Here is a 23,620-nt window from a genome sequence, read left to right on the forward strand (position 1 = left end):
TTTCTGCAAATGTGATTTACCAAGATGCCGTTTCCTTTTTTTCCCCTTTTTTTTGTAACTAATCAGGCAGTTGTGGTCGCACCTATTTGTCTTATGAGTAAGAGTCATTAGACTAATGTGTGGGGAGTGTCTACAGTGATGAATACACTTCTGTCAACATGCAACTGAATGAGTCACTGAACCTGTGGTGACCTTTCATGTACACACAAAATACTTTCTTTGTGGAGAAAAGCAAACATCCGGACTAAATAGAACAGCTATGAATCCCTGATTTATTTTTACATCTGACAGTGCGTTTAATATATTCATATATCCCTCTTACACTCACACATGCACACACACTTCAGTACTGCCTCTGAGGCATTTAGGGAACACACAGTAGAAGATGGGTTTTGTAAATCTGACTCAGAGGACTCATCTTCACATTGATAGACGATCTTTGTGGAGGGACGCACCGTCTCCTAGCAACCAGCTACGACTAACCAGGCTAAAGTTAGCCTGCGAGCTAACGACCTGCAAACGAACCAGACTGAACTATCTGGTTTTTAACGAGGGGGAAAATGGTGAAACAGACGATACAGATATTCGGTCGCATTAAACCCAATAAGAAAACTACGGCGGTAAGTGAGGAACTCTCAATTTTTGGTTAAACACAACTCTGTGCGTGTTAAAATTAATGCTAGGTAGTGTTTGTTTGAGCTAGCTACTTTTGGAAGTAGCTTGTCAACGAGGCCTTTGGGAATCTACTGGTTTATATTCCTGCCACGATAATTTTTCCAGTTTTATTTAGAAACAAGAGCTGGGTCAATATATAACTGAGGGACTTTTCAAGTCCATGGGATATATCTTGCATAGACTTTTATTAAAAGTTAAAAAAAAAAAAAAAAAAAGCCCGAATGTTTTTTAAGTTCATTATGATCATGCCTTTACAAATTCCATTATTATTATTATTATAATTATTATTATTATTATTATTATTATTATTATTATTATTATTATTATTATTATTATAATAACAACAACCACCTTCTAATTGGACATTGAGATGGTGGACTCATACAAATACCTGGGTGTTCGCCTCAACAATAAAGTGGACTGGACACACAATACAGAGGTCCTGTACAAGAAGTGGTCTCCACCTGCTGAGGAGACTGAGGTCCTTTGGAGTGTGCAGGACTCTGCTCCAGACATTCTATGACTCTGTGGTAGCGTCTGCTATCTTCTATGCAGTGGTCTGCTGGGGAGCAGGGAGCACTGAAAGGGACAGAAAGAGACTAAACAGAAGGTCAGGAGGAGGTTCTGTCCTGGACTGTTCCCTGGACTCCATAGAGGAGGTGGGTGAGAGGAGGATGTTGGCAAAGCTCACATCCATCATGGACAATCCCTCTCACCCACTGCATGACACTGTGGGGTCTTTAAGCAGCTCCTTCAGCAGCAGACTGAGACATCCACCCTGCAAGAAGGAACGCTGTTCTTGCTGACTTGTTAAAAAAATGTGCCGTGAAAAAGGTCTGTGTTACTGCATACAACCTAACATGTGTTATCTGTTTTATATACTGTATCTCTTCAGTTCTGATCATTTCAGTGATAATTCTTCTCTCCAGTAGTGGTTTTGTCTCCTTGCTGTTTTAAAAACCAGTATTTTGTCCTGATGTTCCACATGTTTAACCCATGAACATGAGGAGGGCAACATTTTCCATTGCAGTACACCTTTGCCACCAATCATGCCTTAAATAATTAACATAAAGGAGAATCATATCCTTTTTCATATCAGTACAACCTGAAATGAAGAAGTGCTGTTAGAGTAGAATTTATGGAAGAGCTGTAGTACTAGATTGCATCACGTCTCACAGGTGTAACTGAGTGTATGTTACCTCTTCTGTGCACAGACTGCAAAACTATCACAAGTTAAGGTCATTTTCCCTTTACTTGTGTATTTATGCTGCAGTGGAGAGGTGGTTTTCAAGCCAAGATCCTCCAAGAATCACTCTCAGGTAGTGACACCTGAGTCTGTGGCACAAAGATTTGCTGCACTCTGGTGGCATCTTGTGTTCTGACTCTGACATAAGTGAGTAAATATTGACGATGTGTCTGTAAGTCAGCTGACAATAATGTAAATAAAAGTGTAAAAAATAGGGACTGGTTGCTCAACATCCATCCTAAAACAGGCTCACTCCTGCTGACCTGTTGTGAATTCCAACCAGGAAATTTGGCCCCATCTTAGCTGTCAGCAAGTCTTTCGACTGCCCCTGAGGTGTTACTACCTGCCAGTGCTGAAACCATTTCCCCGGCCCCAGTGTCATACTTAAAACCATTATATCAGAGCCGTAGCAGTAATAATGCAGTCTCATATGTTATACACTGCCCCTGCATTCTGCAAACATTTCACTCATCACAGCGACGCATTAAATTTTGGATTAGTTGCATCAGACTGTGACAGTTTTATACAACATTATCCACCATCTTACTAGTGAGTATTTTGCAATGAAGTACACGTGTGCACTCATGTTCACCTGCTATCAGATAAAGGCCCTTTTTATTAGACGTACATGTAATAAAAAGACTATTCCCATCAGAAACACCACTGGCAAAGTATTTTTTTCTTCCTAAAGCCGAGTTAATTGTTTGTGCAAAGAATCTGGGAAAAAAAAAATCATATTACAGTGAGGGTTTCTGTGGCACTTACAATATCCACTGAAATGAAATGAGCACGTCTACTTCCCTGGGGCTCTTTGATGTTTGGTACATGTTTGAGGGAAGACGAAAACCAGTGGTGGTCAGAGGGCACCCTGCAGCCAGAGCAGCAGTGAAAAACAATCCAATCATTTAGGTCTTATCTTTTATTCCTGAAACCCTGGGGACTTGTAATTGCATCAGTGTCCATTGGAAACATATGCCAGAACATATGTTGAAGCTCAAAAATAGAGGGTGGGGGTGTTCAGAATGACCCAGCTCACCTCACTTTGAATGTCCTCCACTGCTAGAGCTCAGCCTTTATTGGTTTAATGTTCCACAGTTTTTCTTGTCTCCCCTGAGGCATAGCTTCGGCTTGGGCTAGTGGAGATGAGTTTATAGAGTTGCCCGCACTGTAACCGTGATTGCTTGTTCACTTCTATTGCTTTCTACAGGACACGTGCCCCATAAAGTCCATCTTTTCATTTTGGGGCTTGCAATACACTGCAAAAACTCAAAATCTTACCAAGTCTATTTGTCTCATTTTCAGTCAAAACATCTCATCCCACTTGATTTAAGATACATTCACTTAACAGGAGGGACTTGTTTTAAGACAATGCATATTAAATATCTTAAGTCAAACAATCTTGAAATTTTCTTGTTTTGAATTGTATTTTACAAGAAACAAGGTTCATTTTACTTTTTATACATTTTTCAAGCTGAGGTGTTATTTGTAGAAGCTACACACAATCTTGATTTAAGAAATAAACTTCACTTGAGTCAAGTAAATGCATTTTATCAGAAAATCACCAATTAGTTCATATCGTCAAGTTTGCTAATGCCTTGCATGCAAATTCAAAAATAAATTATTTCAATAGTAGACTTGTTTACATGGTGTAGAGTTATTTTTAAATGAGGGAGTAAGAACCGTGGTCATATTTGCAACAAATGTATTTTCAATCAACTGTTTGCAGACGGATATCTTAAAATGCTTAAATCACACTTTTTAATCTTGTTTCAAGGACAAGGTGGTCTTAAATCTAGAGTCATGTCGCTGTTATCCAACCTAAAATAAGTAAAATACATCTTAAATTGTGTACTCAATATGAATGTTATAAAGCAAATGTCTATTTTTGAGTTAAAAACAGCTGCTTTTGGGCATAGCTGGCTTCCCCTAAAACACAACAAATGCTGTCAAAACACGACTAAATATTAGGATTTCTAGCTAACTGTGAGAAGACATCTCAAAATGCTTCAATTAATCTTTGTAATCTTATTTCAAGTACAAGATGGTCTTAAATCTAGAGAAGTGCCACTCAAATGCAACTCAAAATAAATTTAATACATCTCAAATTAGGAGGTTACATGAAAGCAAAAATCTATTTCTGAGTGAAAAACTACTTTTTTTTTTTTTTTTAGCATGTCTGGCTTATTTTAAGACACCTAAGCTTGACAGTCCTGGTAAAATATAGCTTAAAATGAGTTTCCCAGCTAATTTTAAGATCTCAATATTCTAAATATCATGTCTTATTTCAAGAAATCTTACCGAGCCATTTTTCACTTGTTCTATTAGCAGATTTTTTCACTTATTTCATTGTAAAAGTTTCTTGAAATATATTTTTTTCTTGTTTTGAGAGGGACATTTTTTCCAGTGTACCAAAATCACAAGTGTCCAGACTTATATTTTAGCCTTAAATATCACATATTGCCTTTGTGTTTTAATTGGGTTACATGTATGACTCACACAACATAGCAGTACACAAACTGAAAACATGTAGATGGATACCTGTATAGCTACTGTAAGATACTCCCCACACTTTATCGTATGGTAAATTAACCAAATAGGATACACTTATTAGCCATCCACACTATCCTGTGGTAATAGTGTGGTACTGTAGCCATTGTTTGACGGTGGGACGGACTCAGCTGTTGTCTCTGGCTCCCTCAGGTGTACTCCGTGGACAATGAGGAACAGACAGGTGCTTCTCTGGAGTTTGTGGTGCCCAGGGACTTGGCTGATGGCTTTGTTAACAACAAGAGGGAATGCTACAAATTCAGGTAAAGCATCCTAGAGCTATGTTTGTATCTTTAAAACTTCTCTTTAAATCAGCCACTGAATTTATCCAGAGCAAATTCGGTTGGTGAGATCTTTAAAGTTCACCATAATAATCTACTTCTACAGTAAACAGCACAAGTGATTAACCCCCTGTGCAACATCATTTAAATGCCAAATGATTCCAAATTAAAGTAATTTCATTACAAGTAGAGTACATACTCTTGTAAAACATCAAAAACAAATGCTCTTGAGAGACTATGCTGAAAATGCAGTCCCCAAAGTAGAAATTCAATGCAACAAAATTGAATAAAGCCGTGATCACTAAAGCACTTGTTAGAAAACGTATGATTACTGAAACTAGCCTGAGTACACCTGTGATTTCCAATCAGCCTGACTGCATGAATGTGGTTATAAAATGAGGTGTGAACACCAGAATGTTCTGTTTTGGACCTATATGTTGTGTATGAAGTGGCACAGTGGTTTTAAGTAGAAAGACACTTCATAACGTGACCTTCTATGCACAACATCCAGGTAAATGAAACAACTTGCTTGTTCTTTGGCACTAAACTGTAAGATTGGACTTATATAATATGAAAAAAGCCTGATGAAAATTAGGATCATATTTTTTCATCAGGTGAAACCAAGATAAATTTGTATAGCTCACATGGGGTCCAACATGTTAGGCTGACCCTGTCAAGGACTACCACAGTGAGTGCAGAATCCTGACAGTGAAGCACAGAGGTGGGAGTGTGACGATAAGGGGCTGCATGAAAGCAAAAGGTGTTGGAGATATTCCACGTATAGATGCTATCAGAAATGCCTGTGGATAGACCAAAATACTGGCCGACAGGATGACTCCCAGTCTGCAAAAAGCTTGGCAGAAGAGGAATATTCCAACATGATAACCATCCAAAGCACACTGGCAAAATCACACAAGACTTTCTAAAGAAGAAAAAAGCGAAAAATACCACCTGGCCAAGTATGTCGCCCAACTTGAATCCAACAGAACACCTTTGGGGTATTTTAAAGAGAACAGTAGAGTAACACAATCCATGCAGCAAAGAGCAGCTGAATAAATAATCTCTGAAGAATGGCAGAACATTTCTCCAGAAATGTGTGCAACACTGTTCCATGCAGAGGAGGACTGAATCTGTCCTAAAAGAAAATAAAGGTGGACATATGAAGTACTTAAAAAGTGAAAGGTTTGAATCTCAGTAATGAAAGATTTATGGATTTTGTTGCATTGAGTTACTGTCAGTGACTCATGGAGGTGTACTCACTTCTGTTTCATGTTGCATGTGCAAAGGGCTATATATCATTATTGATGCTGTAGAGCAGCGACTGAACTCAAAGTTTTTGCAGTTGTTCTATTTTAATTTTTTCTTTATAAAAAAAGCAAAGGCTTGGTTCTAGGAATATAGATTTGATTCACATGAAGTATAATTGCATGCAGTCATCTGTTATGTCCGTATAAGTTAAAATTAGCTACAATAGTATGTGAAATCATGCATACTGGGAGAACTGGGAGGAGTGAGAATATGAGAGATGATCCTCATCACTCTTAATTTGAATTCTATCCCAGCTAAAATTTGCAAGAATAGTATAACTGTAAAAACACGCTAGAGGGAATGAAGGCAACATCCAGAATCTAAGCTCTCAAGGTTGCATAAGCACTTTTCCCATAAATAATTCATCCAGCAGTTCTGTCAGTGAAGAGCTAAAACATCTGTTTAATGCTGGTAGTGAAAGCTGCAGTCTTATATGCCCTCTGGGTAGGGCCCATGCCACGCTTCCAAGCCCTAAATTCACAGTTAGGGAGTCAGACAGCAGTGGACATTGAGAGCTTTTGAAAACCACAGTCTTATAATAGCTTGTGGAGGTTCCCTTGTGCCCTTATAGAAATAAAATTTCCACATTTAACAATCTTCCTGGGCGGATTCCTCTCACATCTCTCTCATCTTTCTGTGGAACAAAACATGATGGGTTGAGACCAAACTTATTGCTTTATGTGCTTATTTGGTTCTGCTGTGGGTAATAGTGCTGAGCCTTGGATGATTGAGAACCAGCAACATATATTTTTACACTATGGTGGTGAATGGAATAATAGATTGTCTGTCTTGTTCTGTTTTGCTAAATGTATCACAGCGTCTGTTCTTTTCACTTGTCTCCAGGTTCCAAAAGGTGTTTGATCAAGCCACCAAACAAGAAGAGATATTTGAACACATTGCCAAACCAGTAGCAGACAGGTAAAATCTTACTAACATACTTTTTGAAAAGTGTTCATCTGTCCTCATTGAGGGCCACACAGGCTTTAGCCAGGCTTGTTGACAGGAAGTCAGTAAAGCTCGGCTTTCTTTAACATGGAAATGGAGGGTGTCTGTGATTTTTGGCATATTTTACAAACTTAAACCACTAAGTGGACAGAGCTGGCAGGCAAGATGGCACACTGTGCCATCGTGAGTGTAAGAACATTTTCTAGCCACAACACAGAGCTATGAGTACACTATATACAGTAGCTGCTCATTTATTTTAACTGTTGGGAAATTTGTAATGTATTAGGACAACATTAGTCAGATTGACATGCTGAAATATGTGGTTCTAAATATTAATAAGGCAAGTAATCATCAGAACTATTCGGTTTGATCCAATTCAGTTTACTTTTAAATGTAAAACATGAGCAGTCTTTTAAATATTGATATGCCCTTTAGACTGGTTTGATTTGTTAAGTACAAGTGCAAGAGCATGCATGTCATTTATTATATATATAATAGAACATATATATAATAGAACAAATATTTGGCATATTTAATTTATTTGGCAACAGTGTGAGCATCAGGCAACTACAGTTTTTAGGAATCCACCATCCTTAGATAAGTGGATGAAATTCAGTTTCTTGCTCTGCTAAGATGCCTCTACAAAATTTCCACTTTATTTTAACTAAGGAAAGCTCTTCTTATGTGTGACAGAGTATTGCCCCCTGCCCAGACTCACTTCCAAAAGAGAAAATATCCAGCCAGAGAGAGAATTTACTTGGAATTTCCTGTGATCAAATGTTGGTTGTGTTGTTGTTATGTGAACAAGGTTTTTCCTCTCCTTCTTCTCGCCAAGATGTGTCTCTCCTGGTTTAGCCCTAACATCTCCTCAACATTCCACCCTGTCTTCTTAGTCACAATAGGGGCTATTTGTGGAATCCCACAAATGCTTTGCATTATCTTTGCTATTGGGAGACATATAAACAACACAGTGGGATGTCTGGACTGGCTGACTAAGGACTTGGACATCTTTGACCTGACTCACACGAGTTCACTGAGTTCGGTATTAGGTTGCCCTCCCCAGCCAATGTCTTAACAGCTCTCTCTTTGTTGTGGCAGATGGTAAACATCAGGTTAAAAAGTTGCAGTCACAACTAGGCTATGTCTTGTACTATTGATTTGAGCTTGGCGTCCTTTAGTCTTTGATATGAGCATAATGCCTGCAGTCTAGAGGACAGCAGTCATCCTGTCTATCCATGACCAATCTGTCTCCCCCATCAGGCATTTCTTAGTCCACTGTCAGTTCCTTTCCCTCTCTAATGGATGCCCATTTGCACACAGAATGTTCAGAATTCCAACAAGTTAAAACCTTTTTAATCAAATCTCACCTTTGTGGCAAAAACACAGGATTGAATGGAGTAAATAAATCTGCCTGTTAAACCCCATTTCTAGTTTGAATATGTTGCTTTCAAAGACAGTCACAGGAACAGTCCATAATTTAGGCCTCACACTCTTCCAACAAAGGGTAATGACAGAAATTATGAGAGGCATTTCAGTTTGGACTGATATAGACTATGCCATGTGACAACCTGTCGGTGTGCTGATAACTATGTAGCGTACGTTGACATGGACATAAATACAGCTACAGAAACACAACTGGTCACACTAATCACAAGCAGAGTCACATTTTGGCTTGACTCCTTATTTTCCTAAAGCCTCAATAGTTAGGAAATATTTATTCAGGTTTAGTCAGGAGTCACTTTGATTTGCAGCAGTTTTGCTGTCACCGCACTAAAACTGACGCACACGAATGCCTCTCCTCTCACTAGCAATAACGGTCAGGTTGCTGTTTTGGTTGGTACTCTGTCACACTTGGCTCACTTCAAGTTTAGCCAACAGCTCTAACTCGTTTACTTGCACACAAGTCTCTGTCTCTGCTGTGGTGTAACCGAAACCAGTCATTTGAACTCCAACACAGTAGTTTAAAAACAAACCAGCATTAATAGCTCCAAGAGAGGAAGAGCCAGTGTAATGATGGTGGGCTGGCAAGGCAAACCCTCTATCTGCATTCTAATCCCAATTCAGAGGGCTGCAAAACCTGCAACCCAAGATCAAAGAAGAAGTGTGGGCTGCTCAGTTTTATCCCTGACTGTAGTACCTCAAAAGATTCAACATAGAACTTCTCATAAAAACAACAGGAACAACAAGGATCTGTTGCATGATGAGTTGCCAATCTCCAGGAAAGCTGAGGTGTAAACAGGAACAAGCATTGGGAAATGCCCAAGCCTCAGTGGAAGGGCCCAGTCCGCATCATTAGTACTGACATTAAGCTAAACACTGAGACTGTGTCTTCTCTCCCCACTGCCAATCACTTCCATGACTCAGAATAAATGACCGCTCAATGGCCGTCCAAGTCAGACTAACCAACCACCATTCTCATGAGTGGCCGTAGGGTTTTATATAAACTGACATGCAGTTTTTCCCATACCCTTCTCATGCAGGGTGTGGAATTGTACAGCACACAGGAAAGGAAACCCACACACTGCTCAAATACTGGGTCTGCAGTTCCATTAGAATAAGTGAGAGGCTTAAGTTCGTTTATAATTCATCTTTTAAAATACAGTGTAAAGATATCCTCTTCCTCACAACTGGCAAGTCAGAGAGTACAGAATTTATCCACACCTTTGATCTAAGCTCATGTGTCAGAGGCCCCTCTGTCATTTTGGTATTTTCTAGCTGGTTTATCTCCAAATCTGCAAAACAGAAGTTTTTATGCCTATATTTTGTATCTCCTATGAGTTCTGTCATTTTGAAAGTTTATGTCATTCAAACAGAACTAGATACCCTTGGTTTCCATGGCCCTGTGCACGTGCAGAGGGCCAGTTCTGTGCCAGACCAACATTTACCGGACTCTGCCTTGTTAAGTGGGTTTGGGCCCTTTCTGTCACTTACGCTCTGAGACATTCCTCGTTCACCAGCAGATGTCTGTCGCCATAGCAGCTCTCTACTCACTGCCATGCTTTCCTGTGGATTTAAAGTGTCAGGTTCAATTCACTGAGACTCTTGGTGTCTGCCTTGGAATATGTTGGACACTCTCTTGCAGTTTTGCTAGTTAAGATGGTGATGTCATCGGATTAATTCAAATGAACAACACGAGACTATATTTCAGAAAAAAAATAGCTATCAGCAATCAGTTCTCTTTGAGTCCAGTTATTTGTTTGGGTGTCTATTTTTAGGACTTCTTTCAAAAAGAGCACAGAAGTGAACATGCATTTTGTCTGCTCTAATTTGTTCCTATGTTCTCATGGACTTAATATAAGATCATTTGTCATATCACTGTTAGAGAACATGTACAGTAAAATATGCTTGTTCTGCCACCCATCTTGCTATCATCTGTCTGTTGGAAAACACTGTTACAAAAATGATGACAGAATAATGAAAGAAAATTAGATATTTCAGTGAACCTGTGTATTATGTGCTAATTGCCTTGTCACAAAATATGAAAAGTGAGTACTATACAGTGTCAGCTGTTGTTGTCCTTGGTAATATCATAGACGTTTTGTCCTTGGTGTATTTGAACTTCTTGGCTAATTAAATGTATATATGTCTTTGCACACAGACTTACCTCTAAGAGTAATAACTTTAACAACCCATCATAAAGTTTGTTGCATTCTTTGAAGAGCTCTGCGTAAGAAGCTTGTGGAAAGCAGGTAGACAACAGGAAAAGTCCTGGAATGAAACTGACACCACAAATAGATATTTAACAGTACAAGCATCTTTTGCAGGAAAATACAAGTAGATCCTCGGCAGATCCAGTTTTCAGGCAAATATGTTGTCTGATATGGCAATAGGAAACTTTCACTTAATTTTTTCTCACAACATAAAGCAGAAAAACATTTTTGGGGTAATTTGGAAATTGTGTCATCACAATTTGACTAGCAGAGCAACTTCAACTCCTGTGTTTCCAATAGTCTTAGCACTGTCTGCATCACATATAGCAGAGTATGCATCGCAGCTCAGCAGATAATGGTTTCTTCAGGGTAAGTTGCTAACTAGTCTGTGAAATACATTGCTTAAAGGTTAAGAAACAAATACACCAACTTAACTCTAATATATATAAGCAATATCAACACTTTTTGACTCCCTAAAATTGGTTTGGTACTGGTAGGACTCTAATAAATATAGACCTTAATTACTGTTGTACAATTGAAGAGCTGTCAACCACTAAGGCCAATGCCCTGTCTAGAAATTTTAAAGAAAGTGATCCAAATCCACACCAAATTTGAATGGTTTCATCCTTTGCCCCTGCTCCGTCTCTACGGAGTTTCAGAAAATTCGGCCTGTTAGCTGGTTGGCGAAAGACAAATGGGGGAACAATGCTGAAAACATATTTTGACTGAGAGGAAATATGTCAAACAAGTCATTAATTGTCAACAATATCAGATAGTTTGCTTAAATTATACTGTAAAGATCAAATATTGAGGGCTTTCACAGTGTTTGTTGTATGTTTCTGTGTCTGTACAGTGTATTGGCTGGCTATAATGGCACCATATTTGCCTATGGCCAGACAGGCAGTGGGAAGACCTTTACCATCACAGGAGGTGCCCAGCGTTACAATGATCGGGGAATTGTTCCTCGGACCCTGTCCTACCTGTACGAACGCTTCAGCCAGGTCAGCACAGTGACATCTGTCTGCTTTTCACTTAATTGATTAATACCTACAGACAACACACATTATTACATGGCAGAAAAGGTAAATTAGAACCCTTTTTGCCTGTCGTTACCTCCATTCATTCTCTTCTCCACTGCATAGCACCTGAATGTATTTATTTACTTCTATACACGCTTCTGCCAAATGTCCGAAATACATGTTTAGAATATTAAACATCTTTTTGCATCCAGTCCAGTTTTAGATAATACATTTTTGCTCCATAGGACAGCAACATGGTTTATACCACGAACATCTCCTACCTGGAGATCTACAATGAGGTGGGATATGACCTTCTGGATTCCCGACATGAAGCATCTCGACTGGAGGACCTACCGTCAGTGTTCCCTTTTTTTGCATTTGCTATATTTTTTGGTATGCTTCTATGCTTCTGAAAATGTCAACAGCTACGATCATACAGTGTATTTCACCTTCACTGGAAAAAAAAGCCCGTCTCAAAACAAGAAAAAAAAATCTTATTTCAAGGAAATTTTACCTTGAAATAAGTGAAAAATCTGCCAATAGAACAAGTGAGAAATGGCTTGCTAAGATTTTTTGAAATAATATATGATATTTAGAATCTTGAAATCTTAAAATTAGCTGTGAAAACTTATTTTAAGCTCTATTTTACCAGGATTGTCAAGCTTATGTGTCTTAAAATAAGTCAGACATGCTTAAAAAAAAGCAGTTTTTTACTCAAAAATATGTTTTTGCTTTCATGTAACCTCCTGCTTTGAGATGTATTAACCCTCCTGCTGTCTCCATTTACGGGCACCAAAAAATATTGTTTCCTTGTCTGACAAAAATCAAAAAAATCTGCAAAAAATTCCCCAAATTTCTGAAAATTTGCAAAACCTTCAGGAAGAAAATTCCAATAATTCCTTAAAAATTTCCCTAAAAAGTTTTATTTAAAAAAAAAAAAAAAAAAAAAAAATCCTTAAATTTGGCAAAATTTTCAAATATTATATATTTTCAAAAAATGAGTAAAAATCTTCCAAAAAAAATAATTTACATAAAAAATATCTAAAATGATTACATATATATCTGTAAAACTTCTAATATTTTCTATAAGAACATTAAAAAAAAATCAACCAAAATTCAGCGAAATTCGCTGAACATTTTTAACATTTCTTTTTTTCCATCAACAAATGTTCAAAGATTTCCCAAAAATGTTGACATCAAAAGTTTCACAGTGAAAATAGATTTTTTTTCCCACATTTTCAAACTTTAAAATGAGTCAATTTTGACCTGCATGACGACACAAGGGTTAAACTTATTTTGAACTCAAAACAAGATAATTTAAATATTGTTTGACTTAACAAGATATTTCAGATGCATTGTCTTAAAACAAGTCCCTCCATCTGCTGAAATGTCACTTGTTAAGTGAATTTATCTTAAATCAAGTGGGATGAGACATTTTGACTGAAAATAAGACAAACAGACTTGGTAAGATTTTGAGTTTTTGCAGTGTTGAAGGTATGCAGTAATGGATGATTACAACACTTATTTTAAAGTTGTTAAAACCAATAACCACTGGCTTCATTATTTTTGTAAAAGCTCTTGTGGTCTTGGCCAAGCCCTATTCCTGAGCAGCTATTTGTCAGCTTGGCTCAGTTACTGTGTGGTGAAATATGGAGACTACAGTATTTACCAACCCACTATGAACTGCCAGCTGACTAATGAGACTTTGGGACAGCAGTGGATGTGGTCAACCTGGTGGCAGACTCCAGCACTGGAGTGGAGAGTAACAGGGTCCTGTGAAGAAATGGTTTTTCGTAGTTGGTCGCTGCTGGCTCTTTGTGTCTGCTGTTGCGTCCTTCTGTGCCTTGCTTTTCCTTGTAATTGCCTGTAATAATCACTGTTGACCCTTTTTCACTCAGCTGAAATTTTTCTTACTTTGCATCCATCGTTTTTTGTAACTATAAATTCTATCTGTGCAGAGATTTGCCCGTCAATGCTCTTATTATTATTTGTTTTTATTTGCCTGTTTTTGTCACGCTCAATACATATTTATCTTAAAACAGGACTTCCAGGCACGACATCATCTTAGTACATCATATTGGTGTTTGTTTAAATTTAAGTTCCTTCTGTCCTTTTGCAAAGGATCCAGCTTAAAGTTTAGATACCCACAAATCACAGTCTTCTGGAAATAGACAGTGCCCATCGTCAACCATTCTGTGGCCACACTTGCTGATTCAAGGAGAAGCTGTGGCACTGACAGATTTCTGCCTTCCACTGTTGCTCTGCTTCTCTCTTTCACTGCCTACATCACCCGTTTACTTTTTCTGACATTCTTGCACTGTTTTCTGGTTTATTTTTTCTTCTCTCCATCTGTGCATGATTTCAGCCATGCCTTTGTTTTTTTACCCTGTAAATGCTGGAAAGTCTGTAAATTACCCTAATTCTTTCCATGTCTATAGCATTTCTTTTTTTCAAATGTTATAATCAAATGAGATGTTGGGTTAGTGGGGCTGTTCAGGAAAATAACTCTGCCATGACACCTCTTTTAATCACAATAAGATTAATGCTGTTTTATCAAACTAACCTCAATGACCTACACATGTTAACATAATTATCTACATATGTTCTCTAGTCTTCCTCTTTGACATGTCAGTCCAGTAGCCGTACTGTCACAACCCTGGTGGCTGGTTAGAAATGATGTGGTAAGATCACAGAAGTCATTTCAACCCCATCTGTTTAACAGTGTGTCTGATGTGGCCAACAACCAATCACCTGTTTGTTTTTCAAAGAAAGCACTGTCTGTTATCAAGCTATGAACCCCCAGATAGATAAAGAACATGTGTCAAACTGTGCTGCAGCCCACACAAACCTGCATATGTGGTTTGTTTGGATTCAGAGCTGAGTGACGCCGAGGTGATAGGAGGGAAATGGATGAAATAACTGATATCATTTGTTACTCGTAATTGCTTCAATGTTGGATTATTTAGGTTTTGACTGGATTTTTCCTCTTTTGTCATGTTCATAATTTGAAGTTCATTTGAAGTTAAACAATTATTCAAGAATTTACCTAAAATGTCTTTGTTTCAGAAAAGTAATGATCATGGAGGATCCAGATCAGAACATCCATCTCAGGAACCTGTCAATGCAGCAGTCAGCAAACGAGGAGGAGGCTTTGAATCTGCTCTTCTTGGGGGACACCAATCGTATGATTGCAGAAGTAAGAAAAAATGAGAAGTCATGCTTCCAAAGGAATTCCTCATAACAGAAATACATAATATTACTTCCGCTTTGTAATTCACACTCCATGCATGCAGAGTTCGTAGTGATGATTGCACACAGAATGCCAAAAATACCACTGACCACTCCCAGGATAAATAGCATAAAGGGTATTTTTTGTCTACAAATGCATTATGCATTTTAAAAGCTACCTTAAGACCCTTCTAAAATATTATTTTGGTCCCCTGTGGTCCCTTTTACCATGTTTTTCCCTGTAAAACCAAACATTCTCTCTGTAATTTCTGTTTATGTTGTGGTGTGTTTTTTCTACACTTAGACGCCCAGACTCCCCACGCTGATGAGACATGTAGTGGGTCAGCTATTGCTCTGCAACCTGAGGTTTGGAGCATAGGGCTGATCTCACCTTGTTTACTCTTGTTGCTAGTTTGTAAGTAAATAACAGACAGTAAAAGTGACCCAGATAATCAGGGTTCAATCAGAGACTTGCTTCATTTTTGATGAGTATGTTGAAGTCAGTTTTTGATGTGGCAGGGATTCTTCCATGAAACAAAACCAATGTGAAAAAATATGGTAGTTGTGGGATCCAAGATGGAATTTCTCTGGATCTTTGACATAAGTTTAGTAGCTACTTTTCACATCACTATAATAATGTATTGTAAACTGTCTACCAAGTAATACTCGATTTTTCACTGAACTAAGCCCATAACCAAAACAATATGACATTTGTTTTGCATGTACCTGAGGACACACTGCTTGTGTCCACAGCTATCAGACCTTGGGGGATACATCTGTGGAAACACATGTGACATTATCAAACATTGAAGGAGTTGATACAGTGCAACAGGGAGACCTCAGCATGCTCCACCCACACAGAAACCTTTGTTGAGTTGTCCTCTCTGGGACTTCCTAAGAAAGTTCCTCTTGAGCCTGAAACAAACAAAGAACTGTCAACATAATAATTTATCAGTTCCAGACTCATCCCAGCAGTCGTTGCTCCACGTAGACTTCCAATAAGGCCAACAGCAATGCTTTCTTTCTTCTTTTGCTCTCAGCCATGTGGATAAAAGATGACACATCCATTCACGCTACGCTCAGCAGACCATGAGCTCACTCGCTTTGAGACTTGGCAATCTCCTCCACAGTTTTATTGGACAGGAAATAAAATACACCTTCTCAACTCCTCACCCTTCCTTCAACTTCATCAGGAAATAGTTCTTCTCATCTGCTCTTTTCCCTGCATCTGTTTACTGCCCTTCATATGGATGCTGGGCCTGGACCTCCCCCCTCATTCTACTTTCTACACACCTGCTACCTGAACTCATGGAGGGTAAATACGGTACATAACAGGCAGTCAGAATTTAAATTTCACTCTTCATGTTTTGTTCTTTGTATAGCACCGGATCACCCCTTTCTGCTGATCCATCACAGCGCTGTGTGTGGTCAGTATGTGGTGCTTGTAAGATCAACATGTGATCAATTTAGAACACAGGAGAGTAAAGGAAGTGACTCCAGCGAGGTTGCATTGTCCAGATGTTTCTTCACAGCTGATCCTCCTGTGTGGACTCTTTCCTCTGTGGACATGCACACAGTTCATGACCGTTTAAACATACATACTGTAACTGATGTGCTCTTGCCTGCATGGTTCAATGCTGAGTTATTCTAGGACTCATAAAAAAAGCACGATATCGTCACGGTCTATATTAAAATCAAGATTTGCTCGTGAACATTCCAGGAACCTTTCAAACTCTGCAAGAACTTAGTCTTGATAAATGTCTTGGTGAAACAGAAAGAATTACAGTCAGAGATAAGCAAACAGTCATTTCTTATCTATGGGCAGCTGCCAGTGTGTTTACAGACTTTTAACTGTCATCCATGAGTGCGGGTCTAGATTACACTATCATAGTTTCATTAACTGTCACTTACATGTCACTCTATTTAGTTGGTGTATGTGTTAAAATAAACATCTACTTTAAATTTTTTTTTAAATTTTAATTTATAGGTAGTATTGGCCAGATCTGTTTTGAAAATGAGTCACTTTTACCTGCTTCCTCCTCTGGAGTGTGGGCCACTGTCTTGTTTACCTGTATGTAAATATGTGTCATCATGTGTATATATATACAGTTGCTTTAGAAGTTATTCAGAATCCTACTTTTGACACACTTTGTTCTGCTGTCAATTTAATTGTTAATTAATGTAATTTCATTTACATTTTCTCCATCAATTTATGCTAAAAAAAAAAAACCCACATTGACAAAGAAAAAGCATGGTTTTAGAAATTTTTTTGAAAATGTATTTAAAATCAGACACTAAAATCTCATTTAGCTAGGCATTCAGACCTGTTCTTATGTAGTTTGTAGATGCAGGTTTAGCAGCAATTACAGCTTAGAGTCTCCTTGGGTAAGTTTCTCAAAGTTTTGCTTATTTGGGCAGTTTGTCCTATTCTTTCTGGCAGATCCTCAAAATTCCTGTCAGATTGGAAATGTTTGTCAATCGCCATTTGCCATTTTTCCATTGATTTTCTGTGGGATTTAAGTCTGGGCCACTCAAGGACAGCCAAAGACTTGTCCTGAGGCCTCTCTAGTTTTGTCTTGGCTGCTTGCCCTGGATCAGTGTTGTGCTGAAAGGTGAACTGTTGCCCCAGTCTAATGTGCCTGCCCTCTGGAGCTTATTTTCTTCAAGGACCTTTCTCTGTTTGGTTTCATTCTCTGGAGTTATGACCATTTTCACTGTCCCAGTTGCTGAGAAGCACCCCATAGCATGATGCTGCCACCACCATGCTTCACTGTCGGCACGTATTTAATACATGATGAGCAGTGTCTTGCTTGTATTTTGGCTCAAAGAGTTATATTTTTGTCTCATCAGACCAGTTTATCTTTCTTTCACGTCTTCAGAGTTCTGTAATACCCTTTTACAACTCCAAGAAGGCTGGCAGCCTTCTTTTGCTCAAAAGAGTTTTACTCAAGAGTGGCTTCTGACAAGCCACCCCACTGTAGAGGCCTGACTGATGGAGAGCTGGTATGATGATGTATGATGGTGACTGTTGGGGTCTTGGTCCTTTATACTTTACTGTATCCATAGTGTGCAGATCTTTCCCTGGCTTTGTGCACACAAACTTAACATCTACCTAAGTTGAAGTTGGAGCACATTCTCTAAATGCTGCAGTGTTTCTGTAAACTGTTATCATCAAAGTTAAAACAAATAAAAACTTGAAATATTTCAATTCAGGCATAATGAGTGTAGAATATACTATTCAGTTTCTATTTTAAGCAATGTCTGATGAAAAATATTGAACTTTTTCCACCATATTCTAGTTACATGGGATGCAGTTGCATAACTTTAAGGCATAACCTATGCTGCAACATGGACATGTGCAGAGTGAAGGGAATTTGGACTGAGGAAAGAGATGACAGCCCTGGTTTAAGATTGTGAAAGATCTGTCATGAGCTGTCATGACCCTAACAAGCAGGTGTTGGCACATTTAGGGCAAAAACAAGTTAAGGTCAGAGAACCTTTAAGAATGAATGATCTGGAATGTCTATGATGGTGTTTTCAGGCAGAGAGAAGAAGTGAGTTATGTCCATATTTTCAATCAATGGCAATTCCACTAAAGTAAAAAATGGTCAAAATCTAATCCTAGACAAGATGTGCCTGTACATCATATGTATATCAGCCCATCCATTCTGACGAAAAGCTGTTTTTTACAACCATCATGTGTTCAAGCTGCCTATGGCAAAAACAAAAAAGTCCATGATCAGCACTATGTCAGTGGATGTCCATTTCCTCTGTTTATTCTCTCAGTGAGGACCCCGTGAGTAACCTATCCTCCTTGAGTTAATAAAGCTTGTTTGTGCACAGTGACTCATGCTCTATTTCTGTCTCCTCCTGGTCTCAACCTGACTTCTGCTGTTCCAGTGAATTTCTGAAAATCAAGCCTCAGCTTTTGTAAAGCCACCACCATATGTTTACTGCTCATCGGTTACACATGGTGTGTCTTTGATCCTAACCAGTGGGAGCAAGAAAAAATAAGAATCAAAGGAAACATGTTGTTTGTTGTTTGAATATGAAAAGTACCACAGATGGAGAATAAAAACCCTTTTCTTTGTATCCACCATCTGTACCAGTGTTTCAGTTTTCAGAATACTCTCACACAAACCTTATTTTAAGAAACACAATATTGCAGTATTTGCAGAACGTTCTCTCATCATTTTCTTGTTCTTGTTGTCATCCTCAGACTCCCATGAACCAGGCTTCCACTCGCTCGCACTGTATTTTCACTGTGCACTTATGCAGACGTGAGCCCGGCTCAGCCACCGTGCGGCGATCCAAGCTCCACCTAGTGGACCTGGCTGGCTCGGACAGAGTTAGCAAGACTGGTCTAAACGGGCAACTGCTTACAGAGGCCAAGTATATCAACCTGTCCCTCCACTACTTAGAGCAGGTAGCCACTACTAACACCTCTTTGTTTAAACTAATACACTGCATAAAGATTGTCATTTTTTGAAAATATTTGATGTAAGCTTTGAAATACATCTTAGCAGAATAGATTTTGTTTGAATGTTTGTCTCCTTTACTGTAAATGATTTGGCATGGAGGACAGACTGTATGTCCTGCTGACTGAAGCTTCCTCATTTGTTCTACTTGCAATGGCGTTAATTCATTTTATGTCACTTTTCTCTTTGATTAATGGGCATTATCGAAGTGATACTTACTGCGCAGATATTCATGATCCTGTATCCTGTTAGAGGAAGTTATTGCTTTTTCTGCACACATTATGTGACAATCAGGCACTTCATATACCACCTCTACCTACAGCATCAGTCAAACGTGCAGACACACCTGCTCATTTTTTGGTACTGTGAAACAAATTGAAGATATTAAAACTATATGTTCCATATTTCAGATACTTCTATGACTTTGCACACTACTGGTAAAATCTTCACCATCTCCATGCTTCATCACCTGGAATGGTTTCATTTGACAGACAAGCCTTTTCCAAAGTCAAGCAGTGGCATTTCTTCATTCACAAAATGTTTGAGAGCATCATTTGTGCAGTCTCAATAACCATCAAAAGACTAATAATTCCCTCTGCTGCAGAAGAGAAACTACCCCAGAAATCAACAACTAACAGCCCCTCAGATTAGAACCCACATCAGTGCTTCCTAGTGTTCAAGTGGGAGATACATCTCAACACCAATTCTTCTTTGGAGTCTGTGTGAATCAGGACTTCATGATCTTGTGTAGATAACAATGCTAAGGTAGACCAAGAAGAAGAAGAGAATTACTTGGACCAATAAACACAAGGAATTAAATCTAGGCTTTGATCTGATGAGGACACACTGGAAAAAATGCCCCTCTCAAAACAAGAAAAAAAGCTTATTTCAAGGAACTTTTACCTTGAAATAAATGAAATATCTGTCAATAGAACAAGTGAAAAATGGCTTGGTAAGATTTCTTGAAATAAGATATGATATTTAGAATCTTGAGATCTCAAAATTAGCTGGAAAAACTGATTTTAAGCTGTGTTTTACCAGGATTGTCAAGCTTAGGTGTCTTAAAATAAGCCAGACATGCTAAAAATAAAAGCAGTTTTTCACTCAAAAATAGATTTTTGCTTTCATGTTAACCTCCTCATTTGAGATGTATTAACCCTCCTGCTGTCTTCATTAACGGGCACCAAAAAATAGTGTTTCCTTGTCTGAAAAAAAAAAAAAAAAAAATTCCCCAAATTTCTGAAAATTTGCAAAACCTTCAGGAAGAAAATTCCAATAATTCCTTTAAAGTTTACCTTAAAAGTTTTATTTTTAAAAAAAATCCCCCAAATTTGGCAAGAAAACTCTTGTAAATAAAAAAAATGAGTAAAAATCTTCCAAAAACTCCTAAAAGTATCTAAAGTGATTCCATATATATCAGTAAAACTTCTAATATTTTCTATAAGAACATTCACATAAAAATCAACCAAAATCCAGCGAAATTTGTTGGATTTTGGTTGATTTTTTGTGACTATTCTTAAGAAACATTTCAAACATTTCTTTTCTTTTTTTTCCACCAAAAAATGTTCAAAGATTTCCCAAAAATGTTGAAAATGTGGACATCAGAAGTTTCAGTGTGAAAATTATTTTTTTTCCCCATATTTTCAAACTTTAAAACGGGTTAATTTTGACCCGCAGGACGACACCAGGGTTAAACTTATTTTGACTTTTCTTGTAAAATTCAACTTAAAACAAGATAATTTCAAGATTGTTTGACTTAACAAGATATTTAAGATGCGTTGTCTTAAAACAAGTCCGTCCATCTCGCTGAAATGTCACTTGTTAAGTAAATTTTTCTTAAGTCAAGTGGGATACAACATTTTGACTAAAAATAAGACAAATAGACTCGGTTTTTGCAGTGCAAATATGAGATCTTTGGTTCTAGCTGAGAGATGCAGAGAAGGTGAGGCAGGTGTGGTTCCTTCTGTCAAGCATGGAGGAGGAGCCATTACATTCTGAGGGAGCTGTAATGGGAGCATTGTTAGAAATGTATGCAGAATTCAAGGCAACGCTTAATCAGCATGGTTCCCACAACATCCTGCAGTAACACACCATCCCATCTGGTTTGAGCTGAGTGGGGACACCTTTTTTTTTTTTTTTTTTTAAATGATGAGCTAAAAACACACCTCCTAGCTCTGTAAGGACTGTTTGACCAAGAAGCAGAGTGATAGAGTGCTGCATCTGATGACCTATTCTCTGCAATCACCAACCTAAACCCAGCAGAGGTGGTTTGCAAAAAGTTGGACCACAGAGGGACGGAGAAGCAGCCAGCAAGTGTGTAGTATACACCCATCAGGCATAGCATTATGACCACCTACCTAATATTGTGTTGGTCTCCTTTATGCTGTTAAAACTCCTCTGACCCAGCGGTTCGTGGACTCAAGGCCTCTGGGGATGTCCTGTGGCCCCGGGATGGTGGCAGTGAATTCTGTGGGTTCTGTGGGTTGCAGGGTGGGACCTCCCTAGATCAGGCTTATCCTGGGACACCCCACGGATGCTCGTTAAGATCTGGATCTGGGGAGTATGTTGAACCCAGGTGAATAGCTTAGCTCTGTTGTGTTTCTGACACTCCTGAGCAGTTTTTGTCCTGCTGAGGGTGGCAACTGGCATCAAGGACTGCTGTTGCAATGGCAGGTGGGGGGTTGCTTGACCTGCAGTGTTTAGGTGGGGGGTACATGTCAGCGGTACATGTCAAACATCCACATGAATGTCAGGACTCAAGGTTTCCCAGCAGAATGTTGGATTACAAGATGATTGGTGTTATTCACGTCACCTGTCAGTGGTCGTAATGCTGTGGCTGATCGGTGTATGTGGGAACTCCTTCAAGTCAGGGGATGCCCTCATGAAGCTGGCTTAGAGAATGAGATGTTTCATATATACGATGTCTCTATAATTGTTTTACAGTTTTGAAGGCTAGAAAAAAATGATGAAAATCCTTCAAATGACAAAGAGTGTCCAAATGTTTGACGGGTATGTCTTATTTTACATGTCCACTCTTTTCATTGCTCACTCCCTCAGGTGATCATAGCATTGTCAGAGAAGAATCGCTCCCATATTCCCTACAGAAATTCCACGTTGACGTCTGTTCTGAGGGACAGTCTCGGGGGCAATTGCATGACCACCATGATTGCCACTTTGGCCGTTGACAGAAGAAACCTTGATGTAAGGATGGGCACCCCAAGGCCATGAACAGACACAATACTGTTCGAGTTCCAAAAAAGTCAGGATGAACAACATCCAGCTCCTGGCTAGTTCTTCCAGAAGAGATATTAAAATTATCACCTCAAAACTCTTCTGGCACGTCATATACATTTATAACACATTAGATACTTTAGTCTTATAGTATGTTCTGACTCAGAAACAATAAGGAAAAGTTGTGCTTTGTAAAGAAAGTGTAGATCATGAACATTTTATTAACTTTGTTGAGTCCTTGCAGATATTCACTTGACTAAATGTGTCAGTTGATTACTAAATTATGGATAAATTGAGAGTTATAGTTTTATCTCCCTCCTTCAGAGACACTCTGACACATTTTTGAAACCGTTTTCCTCAGGAGTCCATCTCTACTTGCCGCTTTGCTCAGCGTGTGGCTCTCATCAAGAATGAGGCGATATTGAATGAAGAACTGGATCCTGCCCTGGTGAGACAGCCAGACACTCACTGCACTTCACCCGTCACTACAAATACCAAAGCTTAGCCACACAATCACACCACAGACACATGACTTAATGTGGTGTTTTATCACAGCCAGACCCTCCTCATAGCTTCCAGGCCTTAAATTGATCAGCAAATGAACTGCAGTGAGAATCCAGCTTCGGAATGAAACTTAATGTAACCCACCATGTCCTCTTTAGGTTTCCAATTCCAAATTAGTTTTTCCAGTGTGACACAGTCATTCTGAAAGAAGTTTCCACCTTCAGCACATGGATGTCTGTCCGTCTTGTGATATTTAGACTGCTCACAGGCTCTGTTTGCATTCTCGTACTGTTTTGTTTACATGCCTCCAATTCAGTTATGGCATATCCTATCCCAATACTTTACAGCCTCTTGAGAAAGCATCCAGCTGGATGCTGGTGTGTATATATGTCTTTACACACATTTATTCAAGCACAAATTGGACACGTGACCACGTACAGCATTTCCTGGCCAGATGTACATCTGAGGACACGGGGTAGCATTTTAAAAATACAGTGGGCAGTGAGAC

The 23,620-nt window shown here is 38.7% G+C and overlaps 1 protein-coding gene across 1 annotated transcript in view; it reads left to right on the plus strand.

Annotated features, from left to right (window-relative positions):
* The first annotated feature begins 467 nt into the window (after positions 1–467).
* The window catches only part of kif6 (kinesin family member 6), a 76,431-nt gene continuing 53,278 nt past the window's right edge, over positions 468–23,620 (plus strand). Inside the window, exons 1-9 of the mRNA XM_055005545.1 lie at positions 468–620; positions 4,622–4,731; positions 6,901–6,975; positions 11,506–11,653; positions 11,917–12,026; positions 14,738–14,867; positions 19,119–19,325; positions 22,435–22,578; positions 22,970–23,056. Of these exons, the coding sequence (XP_054861520.1) occupies positions 561–620; positions 4,622–4,731; positions 6,901–6,975; positions 11,506–11,653; positions 11,917–12,026; positions 14,738–14,867; positions 19,119–19,325; positions 22,435–22,578; positions 22,970–23,056 (1,071 nt within the window). The 5' untranslated portion in view covers positions 468–560. The remainder of the gene's footprint in view (positions 621–4,621; positions 4,732–6,900; positions 6,976–11,505; positions 11,654–11,916; positions 12,027–14,737; positions 14,868–19,118; positions 19,326–22,434; positions 22,579–22,969; positions 23,057–23,620) is intronic.

This window comes from Amphiprion ocellaris, chromosome 20 (assembly GCF_022539595.1).
Source record: "Amphiprion ocellaris isolate individual 3 ecotype Okinawa chromosome 20, ASM2253959v1, whole genome shotgun sequence".
In the NCBI taxonomy this organism is placed as follows: Eukaryota; Metazoa; Chordata; class Actinopteri; family Pomacentridae; genus Amphiprion; species Amphiprion ocellaris.